Source organism: Polypterus senegalus, chromosome 1, assembly GCF_016835505.1.
Source record: "Polypterus senegalus isolate Bchr_013 chromosome 1, ASM1683550v1, whole genome shotgun sequence".
In the NCBI taxonomy this organism is placed as follows: Eukaryota; Metazoa; Chordata; class Cladistia; order Polypteriformes; family Polypteridae; genus Polypterus; species Polypterus senegalus.
The window spans coordinates 182,362,287-182,379,564 of NC_053154.1; the positions used below are offsets into that span (position 1 = coordinate 182,362,287).

The 17,278-nt window shown below is 38.5% G+C and overlaps 1 protein-coding gene across 1 annotated transcript in view; it reads left to right on the forward strand.

Moving 5' to 3' along the window:
• Positions 1-17,278, forward strand: part of LOC120535962 (acyl-CoA (8-3)-desaturase-like) — a 290,759-nt gene that overhangs the window by 265,803 nt on the left and 7,678 nt on the right. The window contains exon 11 of the mRNA XM_039764207.1: positions 10,632-10,711. Coding sequence (XP_039620141.1) covers positions 10,632-10,711 — 80 coding nt within the window. The remainder of the gene's footprint in view (positions 1-10,631; positions 10,712-17,278) is intronic.

Sequence of the window (17,278 nt, forward strand, 5' to 3'; positions counted from 1 at the left end):
ATGGGCTTTAACAGGCCCTGCCTCTTGACAGCCCCTCAGCCTTGACTTTCTGAAAAGACAAGGAAAAACTTAGTGAAAAATGGAAGAAACCTTAGGAAAGGCAGTTCATAGAGAGACCCCTTTCCAGGTAGGTTGGGCGTGCAGTGGGTGTCAAAAGAAGGGGGTCAATACAATACAATACAGAGAACAGAACAAATCCTTAATACAGCATAAAAATAAAAATTTTAGAAGTACAGAGCAGAATTTAACAGTAGATGATATCACATAATAAGATTTGGATATTTTTACAGTCCTGCAGTCCTCATCCATCAAGCTGCCTCCTCCATTTGGCCATTCCATGGCTAAAACAGTGCTAGGCCAGCAATCCAGACTCTGGGACCTTGATTTCCAAAGGAAATGCAAAATACTTTCATCAGTGAACATAACTCTGGACCACTCAGCAGCAGTCCAGTCCTTTTTGTCTTTAGCCCAGGCGAGACGCTTCTGACGCTGTCTCTTGTTCAAGAGTGGCTTGACACAAGGAATGCGACAGCTAAAATCCATGTCTTACATACGTCTGTGCGTGGTGGTTCTTGAAGCACTGACTCCAGCTGCAGTCCACTCTTTGTGAATCTCCCCCACAGTTTTGAATGGGTTTTGTTTCACAATCCTCTCCAGGGTGCGGATATCCCTATTGCTTGTACACTTTTTTCTACCACATCTTGTCCTTCCCTTCGCCTCTCTATTAATGTGCTTGGACACAGAGCTCAGTGAACAGCCAGCCTCTTTATCAATGACCTTTTGTGTCTTGCCCTCCTTGTGCAAGGTGTCAATGGTCGTCTTTTGGACAACTGTCAAGTCAGCAGTCTTCCCCATGATTGTATAGCCTACAGAACTAGACTGAGAGACCATTTAAAGGCTTTTGCAGGTGTTTTGAGTTAATTAGCTAATTAGAGTGTGGCACCAGGTGTCTTCAATATTGAACCTTTTCACAATATTCTAATTTTTCGAGATACTGAATTTGAGACTTTCATTAGTTGTCAGTTATAATCATCAAAATTCAAAGAAATAAACATTTGAAATACATCAGTCTGTGTGTAATGAATGAATCTAATATACAAGTTTCTCTTTTTGAATGGAATTACTGAAATAAATCAACTTTGTCATGATATTCTAATTTTATGACCGGCACCTGTATATCTAGAAAAAACACATTTGAATTTTCACTCATTTTAAACGTAGCTATCACTGAATGAAATGCTCCAGGCCCGATTCCAGAAGATAAAGAAGTAGCTTCTGTAATTAACTTATTAAAATATCTAATTCTTTATTTTATATTTTTTTTATTTTCAGAAGTACTTCATCATTTACGCTTAATTTAAAAGGTAATACTTAAGCCCAGTGAGTAGTGAGCAACTTAATTTAATTGTTACCAAAAATATATGCAGTGACTAATTCTGTATTTTGCTTTCACTGAATATTACTATATCTTTGGAAATAGTTTAATAATTGTGTATTATGCTTTAAAAAACACAGGCAGTGTAACAGCACTAGTAGCAAATATGTTTTTGTTAATAAATATAAGTTCAAAAAGAAGAACTTTTGTCAAGACTGCAGCAAAAGTGCAAGAAGATCTTTACCTGTGTTTTGGTTCCTTCACATATGCTCATGGTATATTAGGGGAACCTTAAAGGAATAAAGGTTGAGAACCACTACCCTAAAGGACACCAGGGCAAGATCTTCCACTTCTTTACTAAAATGCACACTAATAGAGAGAGTGAGCTCAAGGTGTAGCATCAGTTTAATTTAATTTTAATTTGCATTGTACTGGCCTCAAAATTTTTTTTGTGTTACAGTTAACCCCCTTTAAAGTTAAATAGAAATGAATTATGAGTTTAACAAACTATAGCACTTGCTTAATAGTTACCTCCTCTAAGCCCTTTTATTACTGATTTAGATGCTAACACTACTAAATGCTTTCCTTACTCTGCTACTGACTCACGTATCTGTTAAAAGTATTATCTTATTTGACTTTCAATTTGAGCCTTTCTGTTTCACTAAGGAAAAAAAAGGAAATATTCATCTACTCTGGTGCTCAAAACTGTTTTACTGTTTCTCTTAATTTTTTCCTTCCTTTCTAACCAAATGCAACTATAAATACTTTGTTTAAACTCTCATCCTTTCAAATTTAATCTTTACCTTTGTCCTCTTAGATTGCTATAAGCAGAAATTATCACCAGTGTGTGATGTATCAAAGTTAACTAGTAACCCTTTACTTCCTTCCTTATTAGGAAACTCACTTGCTTATTTACTATTAACATTGTAACACATGTGCGACTGGGAGGCAGCTAAAGGGCCTGAATAATAGTAGTACCACGCCAGACCTAGGGGTGGCAAGCTGCACGGACTTCCTCAAACCTCTGTAGACCATCCATGGGAAATCCTGCTCATTTCCGGTGCCTATGATGACATCACGCCTGGTATGATGTCATCAATGATGTCACTTCCGATCCCACGCCAATGATGACTTCACTTCCGGTACTGATGCCATTGATGACATCACGCCTGGTCCTGGTGACATCACTTCTGGTTCTGGTCCCTATGATGTAACTTCCTGTCTCAGCCCTTAAAGCCGCCATGTTCTCATCCTAAAATCATTTTTTTTTCGGACTCTGTTCTGTGAACAACTTAACCATTTACCCATTTGCAGCCAGGGCATACTATATGGGTGGCTGCCCCAAACTTTTTTTGATGTCTCTGGCTCGTTCATATGGCAGTGGTGTAGTCGACAGGATGAAGAAATCCCAAAAGAAACAGGGACAGGACCTGAGATCTAACCAGGTGGGAGAGTACCAGGGCCAAGTATCCCAGTGTGGGGTTCGTCCCGTGTTTTCGGAAAAACCTGGTGCAGGCTCCACTCCCAACACACTTAACCAGACAAACAAAGAAACAAGGCGATTGTATGGGAGAGACACACAGGAGTGGACTGGTCTCTGTGGGGGGAGCGAAGGGGGCTTATTATGCTCTCTCAGAGGATAGATAAATGTGGGGCATCTCCAGACTGGCAGGTGAGAAAAATAAGACAATGGCTGTTAGACCCCAAGAGGCTGACCTAGGAGCAAGCTTTCACTCTCTGGACAAAAGTGGGGCAATGGCTAAGGTCATTTGAACAAAGCACCATACAAACTGTGCAGCAAGTAGCCTGTCTTTTATTATTAAAGGGGCTTCCTGAGTATTTCACCCAGCTAGACTAGGGAGATTTGAAAACATGGATGGGCTCATTGAGCTCATTGAAACATCTAGGACGGCCTTGCAATTTGGGGGACCAGAACAGCCCTTTAGCAGATGCCATGGGGATTATGTCCCTAAATATCTGCCCCTCCCTTAGAAACCAGATTCTGTTCAAAAGTCCCCAGATCCACGGGTGTGCAACTTACTTGGGAATGTGGATGAATGCAGGTGGAGAGAGAAGGGAGGGTTATGTGCACTTACTAACCCCCTGACGATATCACATACGGGAGTAGTAATCATAAATGGCTTTAAAACTGAAGCATTCTTTGATTCTGGCAGCAACATTTCCATTGTTGATTGCCGATATGTACTTCCGTGACGATGGGTGAAAGTAAACACTAGTATAACTTGTATACATGGAGAAGTCCAACAATAAAAGAAGGATGGCTCTTCCCTCTACAAATATATTGGAATATACGTATCACTTAATTACGTGATAGATTTGGAAAAATTCTTAAAAGTAACATGGAAGAGGTACAAACAGCACAGGCCTATTATTATGACCATGGTATGACTCTCAGAGAATTCCATCTGGGAGATTGTATCACGGTTTAAATTCCTACCTACCATTATAAATTGCTAGCCTACTGGCAAAGCCCCTATGAAGTTAAGGAGAGGAAAGTACTCCTCGACTATTTGGTGAAATAACCCAATCGTTGCCTGAGTGAGTGGATATATCATGTAAATTTGCTGAAGCCGTAGAAGGAAAGGGATCTTGATCCCTCTTCCGCTTAGCCCCGCTCATTCTTTGCTCATAAAAATGTCCTTAACTTTGGCACAGAATTAAATTCCAGACAGAGACGGGAACTTGAAGCAGCTATCCTGTATTTCCCGGAGGTAGTGAGCAAAAAACCAGGAAGGACCCCTCTGATTGCACACAATATTGTGACAGAGCCCGGGGTTATACTTTGAGAACGCCCCTATCATTTTCCAGAGGCAAAGAAAGCAGAGGTGGAGCTTGAAATCAAACGCACGCTGGAACTAGGAGTTATGGAGGAAGGTCATAGTCCCCGGTCCAGTCCAATAGTCTTGGTTAGTAAGCCTGACGGAATTTGGAGATTTTGCAATGACTTCTGTCCACTTAATCAAGTCTCCCAATTCGATGCTTATCCAATGCCTTGAGTGGACAACTTCCTTGAGAGGCTTGGACAGGCAAATTATTTGACCATACTTGACATCACAAAGGGGTACTGGCAGGTTCCTTTAACAGACTCCGCTAAGGTCAAGACCATGTTTAGCACCCCTTCTATTCAGATTACATGGGGCTCCTGCAACTTTCCGGCATCTGGTGGATAAAGTGCTCCGCTCTCATAACTAATACAGTGCTGCCTATCTGGATGATGTAGTCCTTTATTCCAGTACATGGAAATGAACACATTCAGCAGGTCCGAGCAGTACTGCAGACACTGGGTAAGGCCAGGCTTCGAATCATTCCAAAAAATTGTTTTTTGGGTTGAAAGAAGTGAAATATTTAGGTTACCTGGTTGGTCAGGGTACCGTAAAGCCACAGTGTTCACAGGGAGATGCCATATTGAAACGGCCCTGTCCGCGAACCAAGTGGCAAGTCCAAGCATTTCTCGGTTTAGCCAGGTATTACTGATGGTTTGTACCTCGGTTTTCGGAGAGAGCAGTACCCTTGAGTGATTTAACAAAGAAAAGGGCCCCTAACAATGGGGATGGACTGATAAGTCAGATGATGCATTTGGTAACTTTAAACAGGCCCTTACATCAGTGCTAGTATTGAAAGCATCTAACTTTTTGCTTCCTTACATTCTTCAAACGGACACTTCGGACACAGACCTGGGAGCTGTGCTGAGCCAGAGCATCGATGGTGTTGAACACCCTGTCATGTTCCTAAGCCAGAAACTGTTGGATCAAAAAACTAGGTATGCGGCAGTGGAAAGGGAAGCCCTTGCGATTAAATGGGCGATTACACAGTTGAGGTACTACCTCTTGGGCCGTGAATTCACTCTTGTTATGGATCATGCACCCTTACAGTGGATGGCCCTACACAAAGAGTCGAATCTGCGGGTCACCAGGGGCCTCATGCATAACACCGTGCGTAGAATTTGCACTATAACATGACGTAAGCAGAAAAGCCGAAATGTGCTTATGCACAGAAAAATCCATATGCAGGAATCTGTGCGTTCCGCTACATCAGCGTTTCTCAACCTTTTAAGTATTTGTGACCCGAGTTTTCTCTATATTTATTGTTCTAGTATCAGAATGTAATTTAAGTTTATTTGTTTTGGTTTCAACAGATGCTTTTTTTCATATTTTTGATTCTTGTTTTCTTTTTTTCACATCTTCGCACCCCCCCTTTTTGTTACTTTGTGCCCCCCCAGGGTGGCCTGCCCAACAGGTTGAGAACCACTCCGCTACATAAATCCCGATCAGTGTGAAAAGTAACGCTCGTGCATGTGCTTGCTGTCCCGCCCCGTCTCCTCCCAGAATTATGCCTCTTTGAATATGCAAATCATATAAATAGCCCTTAAGCTCAGTGTTCTGTGAAAAGACAATGGAAAAAGCAAGAGGGAAAATGGAAGAACTTCAGCGAATACCAAGTGGAGGCAAGGAAAAAACGTACTATTTGTTGGTTTAAACAGTGGTATAAACAACAAAAGGAAGCTGATCGACTGACATAGCGTGTCGTAGAAAATCAAAAGCTCAAGTTCACCAAGTCGCACAGTGTCCAAAATAAAAAAAGAAGTTGTCACATATCAAAGTCGCCGTGAAAAGGCGAGTTGTAGCCCACCGTCTGAGTGTCATATGAAAGCTTATTAGGGTACAGAGAAAAAAAGGCACACATAAGAAAAAATGCACAAAATGTCAACTTCAATCTCAAAATTTCCATTTTAATTACGTAGTTTATTTTGTCATTAAAGTACAACATCATAAACTTCATCTTAAAATCATTTAATTAACCAGTTTTTCAAATCGCATTGTAATTAAAGTAGCACATTAAATGCTTTGTTTTGTATTTGATCTTTTGCTCTATGTGTGTGAATCACTACGTGCTTCTGCTTTCTCCTTCTACGACAGGACACAAAATCCATTACATTCGTGATATTACAGCTCTCTGAATAATTAAAATACTGAGATTTATACGTGATATCTTTTTCATGATGATAGGAGTTAAAGCATGTTATTAAACAGGGGAACACAGTGCGTGATTGAGCACGACCTTTGATGAAATTATTGCAGCAGTACTGTCTCTTTCAAATGTACTAACCTCCAATTCCTGTGCTTACTTTTCTTTCTCCAAATACCCAATTGCCACACAATCAGCTCTGTAATAGACGTTAAGCCATCTGTAAGGACACAACGACGATTCTTGAAAACTTTTAAGGAACATTGAAATATCTTTGTAGTGCATGTTTAATTATTTTACCCATCTGTCCTTCTAGTGTCATGTCAGCCCCAGAAAGATAATGGCACAAGGTAGGATCAATCCGTGAACTAGCTAGCGATGCGGAACCGTGTCCTCACATGTTTAATCATTATCAACACAGATTATTTAAATGAAGCTAAAATTTTATCTATGTAATATACTCAACATATTTTGCTGCATTTCATCTTAAAAATGATATTGTCATCATATGTAAATGTGCACTTTATAAAGTGATGCAGGTTGTGCAATATTATAACTGTAGTGTAAGTTTACAGTGAGGTGATTGTACTTATAAGTACAAACAGTTCTACAAAGAGTACTTGATGAACTGATTGACTGTTTAAAGTTCTTGGGATGAAGCTGTTTCTGAACAGCGAAGTTCGTACAGGAAAGTCTCTGAAGTGTTTTTCCGTGGCTGAGGCAGCGTGTCCTTGATGCTGTATACCAATAATTCTCTTTTCGATCAGCTGCTGCTGTGATTCCCCACTCAGACACAGTGATTATAAATTCTCCGGGTGGTGCAGTGAGAGTAATATGGAAAAAGATGATCCTGGTCTGGCAAACCCTTAACAGGAGCAGCTCAAAGAAGAAAAAAAAAGGTGCAGTGAGAGTAACAACGCTAAAGCAGTTATGGTATTTGGAATACTATGGCTATTCCCTGGACCATTGTATTGTTACAAGTTAATTACAATCAGATGCATTACACTAATAAACAATATGCGGTTAGTTTCAGTGTGTTTATAAAGCCTCAGCAGGAATGTGGATCTAAGAAATAAAGAGTAACCACACAGGAACAGCATTGCTTTGATGCTGGGTGCCGCCAGTCTGCAAAACCGAGTGGAGTACTTGTGTACGACAGGGTATGTTGTACCATGAAAAAGTGCGTGGCTTTACGCCAACTGTAGGTTTTATACATCTCAATTTGAACATGGAAATGTTCTTACGCAACATTTCTGTGTGTACGCACCGTTTATGCATGAGGCCCCAGGCGGTTTCTTGGCCTTTAAAAGCTGCGATGTTCTCATCCTAAAATCAGTTCTGTTTTGGACTTTGTTCTGTGAACAACTCAACCATTTACCCATTTACAGCCAGGGCATAATATATGGGTGTCTGCCCTAGACTTTTTTTGATGTCTCTGGCTCATTTATACAACAACATGTACAAAGCTAGCTAACTTAAGTACTTACTCTCCTATTGCTGAGCTGCTTAAATTCTGCTGCCACCACTGCCAAGACACAAACACCTTTTCACTCACAACTTACTCTTGGCCATTGGTAGCTGTAAAAACAGCAAAAATCACCTTTAAAGGGGAAAAAGCCCCCTTGTGGCAACTAAAAGTGAAACTCAGTACACAGTATGTCTGTATGCACTGTATGTCATCAAAGCCAAGTTCCTACATAGTCTTCTCCATGTTGTTCACTGTGCTCTGATCAACTTGTTTTATACCACTAGATTCATCCATCCATCCATTATCCAACCCGGGATATCCTAACTACAGGGTCACGGGGGGTCTGCTGGAGCCAATCCCAGCCAACACAGGAAACAAACCCCGGGCAGGGTGCACACAAACACCCACACTATGGACAATTTAGGATCGCCAATGCACCTAACCTGCATGTCTTTGGAGTGTAGGAGGAAACCGGAGTACCCGGAGGAAACCCGCGCAGACACAGGGAGAACATGCAAACTCCATGCAGGGAGGACCCGGGAAGCGAACCCAGGTCTCCTAACTGTGAGACAGCAGCGCTACCCACCGTGCCGCCCCCACTAGATTCAGATGTAACCAAATTATTTTTATTTTTTGTAAACATTTTATTTCACCGCTAAACTCCAGAATCTTCTCACCTTCAGCATTTCTGGTACCAAAGCTAAAGCCCCCATGGAATTTTTTATAATCATAAGCACTGGCTTCAACATACCTAGTCAAGTCACCACCCATTGTAATTACCTTCCCCTATGGCACTAAAGATATCACCTTTGAAAACCTGTCCCAATATTCATCTTTCTCTTCATCATTTCTGCCAACCTGTGGAGGATAGGCTAAGAATATTGCCAACAGTCATTTAACAGTAATCATCTAAATAAATACAACACATTTATTCACCCTCTTTACTTCCAATACACTGTTTGTCCATTTTTCAGACAAAAGTACAACCCCAGCATTGCCAATGCTCATCCAATGCCAGAAAAATGTGTACCTCCCACCATTCAAAATGCACCTTTCCCTTTTCACCTTGTCTCCTGTACAGAGCACACAGCTACAATCCTGCTGTTCATTACTTCACTCAACACTTCACTCAATTTTCCCATCATACTCCCAGTGTTTTATGTCATAATCCTTATACTCTCATCTTTACTCCTGTTATTCATTACCTCGCCTTCTTCTGCACTACCACCAAACTGGTCCCTGCATAATGCATCATGACTAGGACCCATCATAACAGGTTTTCCCCTGTTATTTCTCAGATAGGTTTCTCAACTTTCTGCTTGACCTGGGCAGCTGGCAGTGACCATGTGGTACTATGGGCTGGAATCTGCTCCTGTGTTTTAACTCTCATCACTGGTGCAGAGATTTTAAAGGCTGAAAGCCCTTCCTGATGGCAACTTCTTGTACTCAACTTTTACAACATTCAAGATGGACAGTGACCTTATTTTAACCCCATGCCACAGGGGCAAGGTTTTGCTAAATGGCTTAAGGCAGAGTTTCTACAAGTGAGATTTTGTAAATGCTGAACAGATTATGGAAATTATGAACCATTCAGGTTTTAAATTAGTTTTAAACAATATACTGTAAAATAGACATTTTTATTTATTTTTATTTTTTTAATTCCAAATGCATGGTTCAAGCTTTAAATTGTTTTTCTCTCTCATAATCTAAGCAAAAAGGGTTTGAGTAATAGCAAAGGCAAAGGAGAACAGTGGAATTTAATGATTAGTGGGTTGAATGCCCCAAGTAATGGATGCAGATCCTTCAGATATATCACATTCTGTTTTTAAGCAAGTCTTTTAACTTGTCTGCTGTTTTATCTTGGTAGAGTAATATATATATTCCTCTACTTTCCCCTATTGTATTAATAATATGTAGCCTTAGAATGCCTAATCTCACAGACTTACCACTGTATATAACTTATCACCACCTTCCCTTCTATATCTATAACCTCAGGCAATTAGATGTAGTAAAAAGACATGCAGGAGTTAAGTTACACATAAAATAATGTATTATTGATAATATTCATAAATAATAACAAAATGCAAAGTACATTTGAATATTGGCAACCATACAACCTGATAAAATGGTGATGTTTAATTCAGGTGGCACACAGACTTGTACTTACTTAAAATGTCTCTAGTTAAGGCATCGTTGGTGCTCAGCTTTCAGCCACATGTCTGTTCAATATGGCAGCTGAGCTGTGCTCTTCATTGTGTTGTCTTCATCATCACAGGTTAGCAAAAGAGATGCTTCTTCATGATATGTTGGTTAGAGAGAGAGAATGTGGTTGAGCAAGCAAATTTATAGGTTTTGTGTCCAACATCTCCAGCCAATCCAGATAGCCATATCTCAGACCAATGGGAGAAATAGTACATTTTAACACCTGCAACCCCCCAAGACCATATGTTAAGCTAACCCGGCTTTGTGTGGTGGATGAGACAAAGACTTTAGCAAAGAAATTCTCATCAAATTGGTTTAAGACACATCCCCCCAAATCCTGTCATAAAATTACAAAGAGACAGTCGTAAAAGTCTGGGGGCGGTTTAAACACAAATACCTCTCACCAAAGTAGCACTAAATTATTAGGTTTGCCTAAATTATAAATAAAGACATACAAAACATTTATCAAGTTATATGCAAAATCCCACATCACAACATCTGCGTATAAGCAAAAACAATATTTTTATTCTGTAAGGGGGGTGTATACAGTGCTTAGAGATAATGTATTAAAATGAAAATTCTTATTTTTTTTTTAAACAGGTCCAGGCAACTTGCAATGTTGAGCAGTCTCTTTTTAATGACTGGTTTACAGGACACCTCAACTTTCAGATTGAACATCAGTAAGTCAAAATGTTTGAACAAATTATTTACAAATTCAACTGGATGGTGTACAAACCATATCCAGCAACTCAGTTATTCCAGAAAAGGGCAGAAGAAGATAAAGGATCGGGTGATTATTTTGAAACTTGTACTTTTTTACAACTGTGGCATTCTTTTATTTTAATCAGGCACTTGCTTTGTTAGCTGAATTTGAATTTAACAATTAAATAAAACAGCATTAGCCTGACAGGCATTCTGTTGTGCCAAATGTGAAACACAAATCTAGATGCTTAACCATATACTTTGCTATCCAAATTCTTTTCATAAAAATATACTTTATCTGTGTGTAGCTCTATCATTTTTTTAAAAGAAACTGCAGCACCCTGCTTCATTTCTTTCCTTTACATATACTATTAATTTCTCCTCCGTATGGTCATTTATAACTGATAAGAGAGCATCTTAAATGCAAGAATTGCAAACATACAGTAGCTGCCTGCGTACTCAGGCTATACTTTTTCTACTCTTGACCTGTGTTTCTAAGCGTTAATACAGCCATATAGATGCTAACCCACACCACATATAGATGCTTGCTTACAGTACAACACTCAAAAACTAGACTGCATTATTCGGGAAATCTGTTGCTTGTATGCATGTAGCTGATACCACTGCATACATATGTAATTCTTTCTAATATGAACTGGCAGAGATACAGATTCTGCACACACATACTAGCAGTATAGAACACGTAATCCCACAATGATAATGTTGATAATTGAATATTATGAAATATTGTCAGCAGTAGTGTACATTCTCTATTGTGACATGCTATCAGATACATCTGTCATTTTTAAACAACTTTGAAATGACATGCACCGCATACTGAAGAATATATACTATGTAGTAAAATTATAACTGGTTGTTTTGCTGGCTCCAGGCATTCCTGAAGAGGATAAGTGAGTTCGAAAATGAATTAAATGGTGCTGTAGTAGGAAAAAAAACTTTGCCTACAATGTACTTCAGTTTAATTTCTAGATGAAAAATTTAGGACATGTAATTTTTAACTTAATGTACTGTTATGTTATCTAGAGGAGCATCTTGACACATACAGGCCTGCGTCTGTACATTACTTTGATGCCAGTATAGTAAAATTCATTGTGTCTGGGGCAAGCCTTACATTACTGTAATAATGGCTCAGAAGACATATTGACACATTTATTCTCTCCTCTTACTTTCAAAAACTACTACTATGTATCTTTTGAAAAAAAAAATTATGAAATTTACTATACATTTATAGATGATTCCCTGAAATAAGAGCATTAGAAAAATTATTACAAGAACTTTCCATTCATCCCAACAAGTCAAAAAATGAAGGTTCCTAAAGTCCTGTTTTTTTCCACACTGCTTGGTAATTTATCCCATGAGTCTACAGGGTATGGTTTTTTGCTTGTGTAAAAATGTCTAATGTCTAAATTTCCAACTGAATCCTCATGTTTTGTTAAAGAATTTATTTTAAATTAACAGCTAAGATTCCCTGTACCAATTCCTTTCATAAAAAATAAGCAAACTATTTTTTTCATTTGATTAATGAAAGACTGCATTTTGATCACACTAACTACATTTCATTGTTTACATTGAAGAGGCTTAGAGAGAACAAACTTATAGTTGAGAGCTTTAGGAACAAGCAGGAAACAACACTAGACTGAGCACCGATATATAACAGGGTACAGTCATGCACATATCCAAACATACTGGCACCAACACAATATAGAGCCACCAGTCAGCCTAACCTGAATATTGGATTTGAGACAAAACTGAACTCTGGACATTATTAATTTTTCATGCTTAAGGTTATGGTCCAATCAACCCATATAACTTGAACAAACATGAAAACTAGAAACATAACAGAGAAACAAATATTCATACCCCACATAGACTGTGACCAGATTTTAATCAAGTTTTACACCCTAGAACTATAAGACAGGAGTGCTATTGCAACACTTCATCACACCGTGTAAACTGTCCATACTCAAGTGCTATAAATACACACTCTTATGCACTTTCACAGGTTTCTGATTATCCTTGGGATAAATTAGGTAAATTTTCTCCACCATAAATAGCAGGATATAATGCACTGACTATACCAGCTTACTATGGCATTTCCTACTAGATAATGCCCTCTTGTAAGATGTATGGTGAGTACTTACCAATTTAATATCTGATCAATCAACCGTCACTTTCTTGCAAGCAAACAACTTTGGCAGTTAACTAACTACACCTTTATATTTTCTCAACAACTTCACTTCTGCTTCAGGATGATGACACATTTGTATAATGTTTGTCACTACAGCAATGTAAGGGCAATCAAACGTTTGTTGTTTTTTTTTTTTTTCTTAAACTGAAAATAAACATTTTATGTTAAAGTTACTACAACAAAGTTATAGATTTCTTTCCAGTTTTCTGACCTTGGGCTGATTATGTCCAGCTTAAGTGCTATAAGCCATAGCTTTAAAGTATCAGATTATTGAAAGTGTGTAAATGTAAAATGCAGGTAAAAACATTTTTCATTTTGTTCTCATGTTCTCTTTAAATATTACTAAACCATTTTATTTGGACATAAGCACGCATCCAAAATATGAACAATGTTTTTTTCTGATACTTGTAGCTTTGTTGCTTGACGTGGACTTATTTAGTAAGGTTTAAGTATTTTGTTTCATATTTGGTATATTGCCCAATTGCCTGCAGCAATAAGCCATTTGAGAGATGTGTTTTTTAAGAACACTTTTTTAAACTTCACTGATAAAGAAAGAGCCAAGAATATTTTGCAGGCATGGAAAAGATCTATAAATCCTGGCACCATTAAAATACTTTGAGACCCCTGAATTAACTAGGCAACTGGCTCACTTTGCATCTCGTCATTGTTTGGTTGCTGATTGAGGGTTTTGAATCTTATAAAGTAAGTCTTTGAAAGGAATCAAAATAAATACAAAAGTATGTTTGATTAGCAGTAATTGGTTTGTAATGAAGAAAGGAGCTAGAATGAAAATCTGCCACTATGGCCCTTTGACATCTTTGGTGTATCTAAGACATGTGTAAGCTTAAATACCAATTATAACCTGTACAGTACATGTGAGAGTGTAAGTGTGGATATGAATGGGATCTGCAATGGATTGTCACCCCACTAAAGGTTACTTCCTACCTTTACCCCAGAATTACATGAAGTTTAAGAATATTCATTTTATGTTATAGAATGTATGCTTTATTCTTATCAAAGGTAAGATGGTATGTATCACATACTGTACAAAGAGCATCTAAAATGTAACACAATTGGCTTAAATATTGCATGTGTCCTCATCTACAATGTTTGATTATCAAAATAATAACAAATGGATTTCTGGACTGAGGTCTGTAGGCAGTATGAGAACAACTTTGGCTTCTTTTAGACCTTTCAATGAAGATTTTCTTTGTAGTCAAACTCTAAAACAAATTAAAAGAAAGCTGGTGCATGTTATAATGTGCCTGTAGTAAGTATCTAAAGTTCTCAGGGTATCAAATGAAAGGTAATAACTGCAGAATTTTCAGTACATCTGTGCACAGGGCATTTATGCTTTTACAATAAAATGCTTTCACTTCCACCAATTAGAGTGGGTGAAGTCATTGAAAAGTTTTACATAATTACTTTTTTAAAAATATACAAAAATTAATGTGCTCCAAGCAGTAAAGGGAACATTGTGGTTGAAGACTAGGGAGCATTATGTCAGAATATATTGTAGCGTCCCAGCCAGGTTGAAGTTTTTTTTTTGAGTGACTGTTAGGTCCGATTGAGAGGGGGCGGAGTACAGCACAGAAGACTGACTTCGGGGTATTGATTGATGCGGTAAGGATGGGGTAGGATGCTAAAAGGTTGTGTTTGGGGTTACGAAATCAGCGTTCTTTTTTGATTGTTCAATTAAAACTTTTGTGAGACTTTACTACGTCTGTCTGTTTGTTTTTTTTTTTTTAAACTTCTTCTCTTCTCGAGCCTGACGCAGAGGTCGTTACAATATATTAATATATTATTTACATACTGTGACGGTACGCGTCTTGCTCCCTTTTCCAGTTTTGGGAGCCTCTTAAACCCGCCACTGTCGATAACGTAACCAGATGAGTTGTCAGGTGGGAACCAATCATTCTAAGCAACGAGATGGTGTAACTTGCCTTTAACCTTCCTCTTATGTTAGCTTTCTGTTACTATCTCTTATGTTAATGGGTCGGTTTTGACCCGTGTCTTTAATCAACCATATTACCCTCAAAACAATTATTTATCATCCAATTTTTTTCCTTACCTCTTGGTTCCTTTGTTACGCTTCCTTGTCCATTAAAAGAATGTTTTTAATTTTTTTGCTGTGACCTCATGTGCTTTTACTTTAACAGCATACCTCTCGCTTTCAATTTTAAAAAATGATTAAATGAACCTCAAGAGAATTATTTAAATAAATAAAAGGTTGTTATGTTACCCGACTATTACTGTGGGGTATTAGAACACATCTCTTAAATAAATTTGTTATATATATTTTTTATTATAATATTAATTACTATATTTATTTCAAAGAAAAAGGCAAAAAAGTATTTTCAAAAATAACTTTTAATATAAATGGAAAGCTAAACAAGTAAATCTCAAAATATGGATTTGCAAGGTCAAACAAACAACGAACAATCAAGCAAATCAAACCAATAAAAATGAGGCAGTAGTTCCAAAAAACGTCTTTGTGTGCAAGAACATGCATGTGCATTTAGATGCATGTGTGGCAAAAGGTGACACTTTTAGTGTGTTATTTGCAAATATATTTTTTGCAGTAGAAGCAGAGTACGTTTGTCTTTCTGTCTTTATTGCTAGGGCAGACCTGACACCTCTTTCTTTTAGAATCAGGTGGCCTCAGTGGGGTTGTGGCTGTGGCTGTGTAGGTTGATGTTGAGGCAGTGCTGGCCACAGAGGATGCTGGCACTGATGCTCTTTGTGTTGCTGATGGTATGGAAGGAGTGCTACGTGAGCTCTGCAGCTGTCTGACCAAGGCTGCAGCGGCTGGGTCCCGGGGCACACGTTCCCTTCACTCAATGTGTGCCTTGACAAGGGAACTTCCTAACTCCTCAAGAAACATTCTCCGCTTGTTTTTTCAGGTTGAGTTCCACCCTAGGTGAATGTGGGTCCACAACACAAATGCATTGTATGCAGACACATCTAGAATGTTATAAAACACAACCATTGGCCATCTCCTGGTCATTCTCTGGCAAGTGTAGGTGGCAGTCAGCTTGTCCAGGTTGTCCACTCCACCTTTGTTTTTATTATAGTCCAAGATAATTATGGGCTTTTTGTCAGTTGCTGATGACACAGCTGCGTCTTTGTGAAAAGTGGACATAAGTATCACACTCCGGTGTTTTTTTGGACAATATGAAACAACCATGATGGTGTCTGTAAAAGCAAATTTTGAAGATAGAGGAGCCCTGTCCTTCACCTGCAAAATTTTGGCAGGCAGCTCAGGTTTATTTTTTTTACTGTGCCCACCATGTTAAGTTTCCACTTAAAAAGTTCTTGTCCAAGGTTATAGCTGGTAAAGAAATTGTCACATGTGATATTGTGACCCCGCAGTCCAGTAGTCATATCGAGGACTACACGTTTTCCTTGATTTTTTGCAGGAATGCCACTTGCATGTTTGCCTGTGTAAATCTACAGATTCCATGCATAGCTGGTTTTTGCATCACAGGCTGCCCAAATTTTTATGCCGTATTTCCCAGGCTTACTAGGCATGTACTGCCGGAAAGGGCATTTTCCACGGAAAGGGACAAAGCATTCATCTACTGTTACCTCTGGCCCTGGGTTGTACATCAGTGGAAGGAGCTGCACCCACCTTTCCCAGACATCCCTGATGGGAGCAAGCATGTCAGATTTTTCTCTAGTTTGTTTTGTTTGTTCAGGTAAGGAGACACACAGGCAAAGAGAGAAGCCCATCAAAGTGTGTTTATGATTTTTGTTTTGACACTAACTATTGTTTTATAACCTTAAATTATAACTGGATCAAAACTGACCCTACCAATACAAAGGTAATAATTTTCACCAGAGCATTTTATAATTTAGTACAATTGTTTTTTTGTTTGTTTTATTTTAATTAAATACAGATTCCTGACAAAAAGCCTTGATGCAATAAACAAAATTAGGTAGTAGGTTTATGCATTTAAAAAGTAAAACGGGTCAGTGCTGACCCCAACACAAGAGGAACAGTCTTTCCTTCTTCAGACCACTTTCAGAAAGTACTCACCATGGCTGACCAAGAGCACACCTGTGGTATTTGCCTGCTAGACATTACCAATTTAAAAGAGAACTTGTAGGAGTAGTGTAAAAATGACTGACACGTAGAGAGAAAAAAAGACACCTGTTTAAATTATCGAAGGTCGGAGGAAGCGTTTCCGCGAGGATGTTTAACTTTGTCTGCGACAGGGAGCCATGTGAATTCATCTTATCAAAGGCCGCGCTTTAAATAAGTAATCTTCCGAACTGCAGCACAATAGAGTAAATAATTGATGTAAATACTGAAAGACTAAGTTTTTGTCGTTTC